Source organism: Podarcis filfolensis (genome assembly GCF_964270895.1).
Source record: "Podarcis filfolensis genome assembly, chromosome: 1".
Classification (NCBI taxonomy): domain Eukaryota; kingdom Metazoa; phylum Chordata; class Lepidosauria; order Squamata; family Lacertidae; genus Podarcis; species Podarcis filfolensis.
This window is the reverse complement of record NC_139604.1, coordinates 62,322,303-62,332,446: the sequence shown is the minus strand read 5'-3', so window position 1 is coordinate 62,332,446 and position 10,144 is coordinate 62,322,303. Positions and strand designations below refer to the sequence as shown.

General features: G+C 43.4%; 1 protein-coding gene across 1 annotated transcript in view; it reads left to right on the top strand.

The window, feature by feature from the left end:
• The first annotated feature begins 8,297 nt into the window (after window positions 1-8,297).
• The window catches only part of MOB2 (MOB kinase activator 2), a 101,047-nt gene continuing 99,200 nt past the window's right edge, over window positions 8,298-10,144 (top strand). The window contains exon 1 of the mRNA XM_083588108.1: window positions 8,298-8,803. Coding sequence (XP_083444234.1) covers window positions 8,787-8,803 — 17 coding nt within the window. The 5' untranslated portion in view covers window positions 8,298-8,786. The remainder of the gene's footprint in view (window positions 8,804-10,144) is intronic.

Here is a 10,144-nt window from a genome sequence, read left to right as displayed (position 1 = left end):
ATGTTGCTTTAAAAATGTATAGTTCTGTTCTGGATACCTCAGTGGGTTAGACAAGGTTGCAGGTTCAATCCCCATATGGGACAGCTGCATATTCCTGCATTGCAGGGGGTTGGACTAGATGATCCTCAGGGTCCCTTCCAGTTCTACAATTCTATGATTCTATTTACAGGAATGCTGTGAGGAATGTGCATATAACTATAATAATAAGAAAGCCATTTCTAATTGTGTGTGGGTTTTTTAAAGTGCTACTTTCAGGGAAGTCCCAGATTTTTCTGATTTTTTTTTAAAAGTACTGTACTTCATTACTTTTTCTCCTGTGCAAAAAGCTGAATTTGAAATGGTTTTAGATACCGGTAAATATATGTTGCATTTCAGGAGCCATCTGTGCAGTGTAATGAGACGGTTACGCCCTAGTAAGTGTATATAGTATTGCAGCCTTAATTAAACAGATGTCAATGTTCCTTATTTATTTATTTATTTAGTATTTGCAAGCCAATTTTTAAATATTTCTATCCAGACTTGTTACAGCTCTCAAAGTGCAAAAATTAAAATATTGAAAATAGAAAACAAACTGTAATTCAAAACAACAATTAAGGGGATGCAATCAGTATAGGAAACCAGTGGCGGTCAAAAATAAAAATCCATAAAAACAATATTCTTAAAAGCCTGCTGCGGGGGGGGGGATGTATTTTATAATGAAAGTGTTGTGGTGATAATCTCCTTTTGCTTTTTGTCATATATCGTCATCGGCCCGATGGAGAAAATATTTAATCTGACATGACGCACACATTGTTTTGGGAGTCAACCATGGATTAAAATGTGTGTCATATAACTAAATACCCTCCTCTTAGTACAATGCTATGCACAGTGGAACTGGAGAAAATTCATCCTTCACTCACTGCCAAAAGTACTCTTAACAAAGGGTAACAAGAAAGCATAATTCAGATAAGGGACATCTGTTCTCTAGTGTTTGCAGATAATGATGGATCAAGTGTCTGCATAAAGGATAATTATTATCAGCAGATGGTTTATCATTATTTTTTAAAAAAAAACTGGAAAAGGGGAAGAAAAGGAAATTATCGCTGCAATAAATTGTATGATTTCTGCAGAATGTCATTTTTCTATACAGCATAAAGTGATTTGCAAATGAATGATTTCTACTCTTTCAAACAGACCCTTGAAAGAGAGATGATTATTTGTGATCTCATGGCTAGTCATACTGGGTAAAACTGCTAATCTTATTCACTGGGGTTTTATGCTGAGACAGTTTTCTTTGTGTAAAGGGATTTTATGTGAAGCGATGGGTAATACTGTTGTTGGAATGTAGCGTTTCCTTTGATCTTTGGGTCTTGCCTGTCTATGTCATGCTGCCTACCATTTAGATGGTCTCTCAGAAGTGAAGTGATTGCAGCTGCAAGGGGGGCAAAAGGGGCAAGATTACTCAAGATTTCAAAATGTAAGGTTCAATGCACATCTGCAACATCTGCGATGCGCCGTTTTATGGCGTGTGGTACTTATTATCGTACAAGAGGAGGAAAGGGATAACCCTGACAAGTAAGAGATGTAGAACTTTCTTAGGAATGGTGTAAATAAATGTTCAAGGGTCTCCCCTAAGAACACCACAAAAAAGAACGGACGACATAACCTAGAAACATACATTGACATTTTATGTACCATATTTTTCGCTCTATAGGACGCACCCGACCATAGGACGCACCTTGTTTTAGAGGGGGAGAACAAGAAAAAAAACAACTCTCCCTCTCTGCGCAGCGCCCCTTCAGTGAAGCGGCAAGAGAAACGGAGCCCCTTCCATTTCTCCTTCTGCTTCACTGAAGGGGCGCTGCGCAGAGAGGGAAAGGTGCGTAGCGCCTCTCCAAAGAAGCGAAGCCAGGAGAGCAAGAGGGATCGGTGCGCACCGACCCCTCTCACTCTCCAGGCTTCAGCAAAAGCAACGCAAAGCCTCCGGAGCGAGGTGGGAGCGCTCCCACTGCGTTTCGGGGGCTTCGCGTTGCTATCGCTGAAGCCGAGGAGCCTGCATTCACTCCATAAGATGCACACACATTTCCCCTTGATTTTGGGAGGGGAAAAAGTGTGTCTCATAGAGTGAAAAATACGGCATTTACCTCCTGGCCTTCAAGGTGCTCAGGGAAAGGCACACAATTCTACACCCTCCCAGCCCATAATCCTAAAAATACTGCTGTGGAGGTAGGTGAGGCAGAGAGAGAGAGAGAGAGAGAGAGAGAGAGAGAGAGAGAGAAAGCAATTGGCCCTAGGTCACTCTAGAACCAAAACTGAATAAGGATTTAAACCTGAGTCTTCCTAGTCCTAATCAGGCACACTTGAACTAACTTCAGCACACAGGTTCAATCACTGATGTACTGTATACTGATGGCATCTAAATCAAATGATGCATAGAAGTGGCGTGTGCAAATACAGCACAAAAGCTATAGAATATAAAATGATTTCCAAATGCTGTAGAATATAAAATTATTTCCAAATGCTATGGTCAGCTGTTCATCGATCTGTTCTGAGTTCTTAAAAATAAGCATGAGTTAAAGCAAACTCCACTAAGTTCGATATGGCTGTCTGTCCAAATGCTAACACAAGGAGGAGCCACTGAAGTATGCTATACATCTTTTCCTCTGCATCTTTTCTTTTGGTTTCACGCGAAGCCAATGCACGTTGGTGTGGCTGTTCATGTGAAAGCATAGGCAATCGGCATATATTGCCATTGCAGTTTGTTGCCCTCAGGAGGCGATTCAAAATCCAGAGCATTAACAAGACTAGCCACCAAGCCCAACCGTAGACCCATGAAATCATAATTACTCTGCAATTTCCATGAGGAAAACCTTTGTGCAAATTGTCCCTGAAAAGGACACGGAATAAAGACCATGCTATGAAGTGTGTGTGTGTGTTTCATAAGTGTGTATTTACACTCACTCTAATACAATCACGGTTGTCACATGTTCTCATAATACTGTGGTGACCTCATTTTTGGTGCTATGAAAATCTCAAATACTGTTTAAATTACAAACATCTGTATGCCAGCCTACAGTGTATTTAGTAGCATTTTACCATATTATTTGCAATATAAAATGATCAACATGTCTATTCTTTGCCAGGGTGGGTTATGGGGATTCGGTGAAGTTGGCTGTTTAAAGGAAAAGCAACTCTGAGCAGCTTTCCATGGGTCAAAAGTATTTTTGCTAAAATGCTTGCTCAATCTTTACTTTTTCAGTGATTGTTTCAGAAGGAGCATTGTATTACTATGGACAGGAGAAATAACTGCTTCTGTAATAAATTACATGGAATAAGTCGTATGAAATCAAAACAAAGCCTGGGTATTGAATCTCATAGTGGAAATGTATTTTTTGTACTTCCTCTCTACTAAGTATGTTTCCTCTGAATAAAATCCTGGTTCTCCTTCATATCACATTATTATTATTATTATTATTATTATTATTGTTGTTGTTGTTGTTGTTCAGTGCTTTTTTTCTTTAAAATGTTTAGGGGTACTCTCATTTTCCTACTCATATTGAAATACTGCCCTTCAATGAGGCCAAACTTAGATTCACAAAATGTTTAGGGGTATGCGTACCCCCACATCCCCCCCCAAAAAACGCTGTTATTATTAATAATATCCTGTTGGGAGCTGTCCAGAGTGGCAGGGGAACCCAGACAGATGGGTGGGGTACAAATAATAATAATAATAATAATAATAATAATAATAATAATAATAATTTATTATTTTGCACTTTACTCTTTGAGGCTCATTGTTTATTTCTGTGAAGCTTTGGGACCCTGTAAATTGTGGAACCACTCAGAGCTGACAATGTTTCATAGACTTGGACAGTAAGCACTATATATAGACAATGCATTTGACCTGACGTATGGAAAAGACAGGTCAGGCACACACGGCATTGGAAAATGAAGGCATCTCGTCATTTAATATAGTATCCATTTAAAGGCAAACTAAGACTATATAGCTGTCCAGACAGGCTGAGAATGAGTCTCTCCTCACTGACAAAGGGCTACTGCTGAAGCGACACAAGCACCCAGATACACACAGCTAAGAACTTCTGCCATTTTGCTTGTTGGGATCAAGTGGTCCGAATGGTAGTTGTGTTTCTAACATGCAGCTGCTGGGTGACCTTGGGCTAGTCACACTTCTTTGAAGTGTCTTAGCCCCACTCACCTCACAGAGTGTTTGTTGTGGGGGAGGAAGGGAAAGGAGAATTTTAGCCGCTTTGAGACTCCTTTGGGTAATGATAAAGCGGGACCCGCAACCCCAGAGTTGGTTATGACTGGACCTAATGGTCAGGGGTCCCTTTACCTTACAAAAAGAAAAATGCACACCAATACAATTTTTTAAGAAAGAAGCAAGAGTAGAGGCAGACACACAAAGCATTAAAAAACAACAGGACTCTCCTGAACTGCTGCTTCTGATCCTTTCCACTTCTTGCCTTGCCTAGACCATGGAGTTGGTTTGTTTGTTAGCTAATGCTGCAGATGAGCATGTTGTTTGGAGGTCTAGGCTAATGGTTAATTTACCAGCTAACTAGTAATTTTCCATGTATTCCAAAATACCGTCCCATGTATACGGGAGTCTTTGGCCGGTTGGTTTGGGGAAGATAACATTCCAAATGTAAACAGATCAAGTAGCTTTTGCTTTAGTATGCAGATAGCCAGGAACCATGCCTTTTAGATGTCCAGTTGCCGCATTAATTTTAACGTAGGACAAGATATGGATCAGCAATATTCATGAGATCAAATGACAATGTATACTTTTTAGTTATTTATGGCCCTAAAGATAGTACAAAATCTGAGTAATTCAGGCTTCAAAGACGCCATTCTGGACCTGAAACCAGGGGTACATTATTTTCTGACACTGAATATGGAGCTTTTGGGTACTTATGTGCCCTCTAAACACTAGATAATGCTATGTGGTTTGGCATCCATTGATTCATTTACCCCAGGAACACCTAAAATTAACCTCTAGCCTTGCTAATAGCATGAGTCACATGGTTCTTTTTATTTCTTTTATCTGCTTCTCAAGGGACCTATGTGTTCCCAGTGGGACTGTAGCCAGATCTGAGATTCTTTTTAAAAAGGGTGGCGTTGGGGAGGTGCGGTGGAGGGAGCCATTTTTGTTTTGCTGCCCCAGAAACCCTTGGTGCAACTTTGTTTTGCACCTAGCGGAAGCTAATCTAATGAAGCCTGTACAAAACCTGGAAGATATCTTAGACTATGGGTAGGCAAACTAAGGTCCGGGAGCTGGATCCAGCCCAATCGCCTTCTAAATCCGGACCGCAGACAGTCCGGGAATCAGCATGTTTTTATATGAGTAGAATATGCCCTTCTATTTAAAATGCATCTCTGGGTTATTTGTGGGGTCTGCCTGGTGTCTTTACATGAGTAGAATGTGTGCTTTCATTTAAAATGCATCTCTGAGTTATTTGTGGGGCATAGGAATTTGTTCATTCCCCCCCCCAAAAAATATATATAGTCCGGCCCCTCACAAGGTCTGAGGGACAGTGGGCCTGCCCCCTCCTGAAAAAGTTTGCTGATCCCGTCTTGGACTGTTTCAATCTGCAAGTTGTATTTTGCTTAACATCTATCCTACCCTGGCGTCAAAACAGGTATTTATACTTTTTGTTTATCCTCATACCATTGTTTCATGATAAAGACCAGAATGGATTTTTTTGTTGGGTCAACATTTGTCAGGAAATCGTAGCTGTACTTCTCCGCTACAAAAATGAAGTTGAGCTGGTGTTTCCAAGTATGTGTTGACCATTGAACAGCTTTGTAACGCGGGCCATCATTTATCATACAAAGACTTTCACTTTGCAATCCACCCCAGCAACTTTTCTTTAACACATCTGAAACCCTGGATGAGGGAAAAGTGGTTTGGTGGTTGTGGTGTTGCAGAGGCAAAACAGTAGGTGGGAAAAAGCTAAGCATCCTTGCCTTCCCCTTGCAAAATATTCCCATTCTTCACCCCCACCTCCCAACTAGGAGGAGCATGCCTGGGTTTTCAGATTCATGGGGATTGCGAAGCATTTAGCAGTACAATATGATGCATATTTTTTCAGAAGTAGGCCCCACTAAGTTTCTTCCTTAAAGGTGTACAGAACTGCTTGCATAGTTCCAGAGAGAGGTGATATTCTAATTGCAGAGCGGAACAGCATAATTTGTTCACATCATCAAGACATTATAGACATACTGTTTCCTCCCTCCAGATTTCTCTTTCTTTTATTTCAAGGTTCAAGTTACATTTTATCTCCCAACAGTTATAATTCTTATTCTATAATACTAATGACTCCCTGCTCATCCGTCCTTGATATTTATAATCACGATTACAAACAACTGCGTCTTAAAATTCCATCACATCCAGTTTCATCCTCTTTAAAACGTTACATAATATATTCTGCTATTTTCTCTCTCTTAAACTTCAAACCCTGCTGTGGCCTTCACATATTAAAAATTATTTTTTTAAATAGACAAGAAAGAGTTTCCACTTTTCCTTGAAAGATATACTGGGGTGTGTGTGTTGGACAGCTGTTACAACCCCATGATACCAGTAGGGGAAGCTCTGAGGGAGTTTTAGAACACCATGCTTGAGAAGAAGATACATGAATGAAAGCATGCATTGATGTGGTAGCAAGGCTCAGCATTCAGAAGGCAAATACGGAAAACTCCACTGAAACTGGTTGTTGTTACTTTCGGAGTTTCCATTGGTCCTTTCTTGCTTAGGCCAACATAGGTTTTGAGAAAAGGTTAACCCACTCAAGACCCAATCCTGATTGTGCCATTCCACAGCTGGTGGGATATATTTGTTTGTTTGCAGGGGGAACTGAACATATGAGATAAAATTGCACATTTAATGTAATGTCTAGTTTGGACTTTAGCATTATTGGATTATATCCAATTAAGTTGTCCTGTTCCTGCAGAGACTTATACAACAACAGTTCATGGAAGAAGTTCCCCTCCCTTTTTCCGCACAACCCATTGTTTTCAGAAATACATGACGTTCTAAGTGAAAGTTCAGAATCTTTCAGGCATGGATCATGGCTAGGAAGGGAAACTGGAAGTATGCTTTCATTTCCAAAAATAGATTGACAAACATCCTAATCCCAGTAAACAATCTAATTAATAATGATGGCTATATTTGCAGTTCAATCCCATGTATGTTTACTCCAAAACAAGTCCTGCTCCCAGTTACTAGCAGTTACTTGCAGTTTGGAAGGTGAAATAAAACAGAACTCTTTCATATTGTTATTAAATGCAATTGAATATCTAAAGTCATTTCTACTTTTAGAGACAGGTTTATTTTCTGGGCCTTTTGGCTAAAAGCATGAGCCTCTTCTGGTTTGCATGAGAATGAAGGACTACGTACTATTTTAAAGCCAGATAATACTAATATATTACTGTATATATTTTAAAAAGGTAAAGGTAGCCCTGCCCGTACGGGCCAGTCTTGTCAGACTCTAGGGTTGTGCGCTCATCTCACTCTAGAGGCCGGGATCCGGTGCCGTCTGCAGACACTTCCGGGTCACGTGGCCAGTGTGACATTGCTGCTCTGGCGAGCCTGCACCAGCGCAGCTCACGGAACGCCGTTTACCTTCCCGCTATAAAGCGGTACCTATTTATCTACTTGCACTTAAGGGTATATATTTTAAAGAACTCATTTATTGATGGTTTCTATTTTCAACTTCTATTTATTTAAACAAGTTTTAGTCAACTCTTTACCCATGCCCTCAGGCTTGCAATCTAAAAAGAAAATAAGGGTTTTCTCGCTTTCCCAGCTTGCAAAAGCTACGAAGAAAAACAAAACATTTACGCATGCTTACACATAAGTAAGCGCCACTGAGTTCAATGGGGCATACTTCCAGGTAGGTGCGAAGAAGCACCTTTTCCCAACCTGTGACACTTTACAGAATTGTTGGACTCCAACTCCCATCAGGCCCAGGCCCAGCGGCCAATGGGCAGGAACGAAGGGAACTGCAGTCCGCCACCATCCACATGGGGCATCCCTGGCGCGTGGGAACAGCAGCCGCAACGTGGGAAAATCAAGACTCGGGTCGATAAGAAAGCGCAGTATCGCATGAGCCTCGCAGATTCCCAGCGGCCGCCGCCGCAGCTTCACCCTTCCTGCTCTTTTTTAACCCTCCTCCCTCTCTCTCTCCGCAGCCAGAAGAAACTCTCCCTTCTTCTCCGTTCCCGTTCAGAGGTTCTGTTCCCTCGGAGTTTGCGCCGGGACTCCATTTCCCATCGTCCCTCGGGAGGGCGGTCGCTTCCGGGTTGCTGTGCCGGGCGCGCGTGTGGAGGGGGAGAGAGGGGCGGGGAGAAAATGTTGGAGGAAAGGCAGTGTGTTTACTTCCGGCCACCCTGAGCGCGAGAGCGAGAGAGAGGAGAGAGCGCTTGTGTGTCTCTCGCCCGCCGAGGCTGGTTGGCTGAGGGGACCCGGCGGGCGCTGCCTTGGGGGCGGGAACCCAGCGGAGCCGCCCGGAGCAGCAGCAGGAGGAAGACGAGGCGGCGGCGGCGAAGAAAGAAGAAGAAGAAGTAGCAGCCGAAGTAGCAGCCGCCTCCTCCGCCTGAGGGAGGAGAGAACGGGGCGCCAGGCAGGAGAAGGTCCGGTGCGGGACAGGCGCCACCCATGAGCCGCCTCAGAGGCCGGAGCGGGCGGTGAGGAGAGGAGCTCAGGCGGGCAGGCAGGGACGCAGCCGGAGCCGCCTGCTTGCTCGCCCGGCCCAGCACCGCGGCGGCGCAAGGCAGCAGGCGGCGTCATGGACTGGCTCATGGGGTGAGTAGCCTTGGCTGGGCGAAGCGGAGGGCGGTGGGGGGCTGGGCTGGGCTGAGGTGGGGTTTTGTGCTTCGTTCCAGCTTCCTCGTGGGGTAAGAAGGTCAGAAGGGAAGGTGTTTCCGGGCTTGCTGGCGGCTGCTCCCACCTCCTTTCCTCTCCCCCCTCAGGCCGCGGGGGTCGGTTTTGGCACGGCGCTGGCAGGGTCAGGTGCAAGTTGTTCCTGAGTTGTAGTCAAGATTGGATTAACTTGGATTAAATTAGCGCCCAGCATACTTTAATCCCAGCCACCACCTTTCTACTGATTCTCAGTCGGGGCAAGGTAAAGAATGGGAGAAGATGAATTTCATGCTGCCTGCCCCAACATGCATAATGTGTGTGTGCGCGAGCGCGCACGTGTTATGCACACATGCAGATTTGGAAAGTGCATCCTTATGCATGGAGTGGAGGTTACAATCTTTGATTTGCCATCTAGAATCAGGGTGGTAGTTACTCCAGGTAAGCAAGTCCTGAGATTTTTTTGATTTTTTTAAAAAAAGATGCAATCTGTGAGAGTATTTGGGAACTATTTTACGCTTGGTTATGCATGCACTGTCCTATGCAGTTGTGTAAGAACCAGAGACTATAATGCAGGGGGTGTCCTGGATTTCGGGGGTGGGGGGAGGGCAGCAGATCAGGCTTTAAGATGCAGTTGCTATAGAAACCTTAACCCTGACACAGCACCAGGATGTCAAGGAGGAATTTCCAGTGGTGGGAGACTTGGCAAGGGGCACAAAAGGGAGTGGTGTGTGAGTGAAATGCAAAGTGCTCACTTTGATGGGAGTAGTACATTGGTCTCATGTGGGTATGTGGTGGTCAGTGTATTAAGGTTCTGCTGAGTGGCAGAGATGCTGGATCACATGTCCGTAAATGGCATTTTCTAATTGCAAAATATGGAGCATCACAACAGCTGGCTTGGGATCCTGTGCTGTTGGAAAGCAAGGAATACAAAATGGTTGGTAATACCTGGTTGGGATTGAAGTGCTTTGTAATGGTGGGGGCTTGGCAAGGGAGTTTCCGAAAAATCATAACTTGTTCAGGCGGAGGGGCAGAGAGGTAATGTGCAATTATGTTAGGAGTGGGATTTTTTTTTTTTTAAATGGGCTGATGCTTTTATACTTGTCAGCTGTCCAGGACATGAATATTGCTTAATTGGGTTAAGAGAGAGGAGAAATGCAGCATACATATATTGCTGTAACCCATCAATTTAGTAATAATTTGGATTCAGGAACAGCAAGTTGCAGCACATTTCTGTCAACTTAGACTTCTGTTTTTGCAATATCACTTCAGGTCACACCTTAAAAC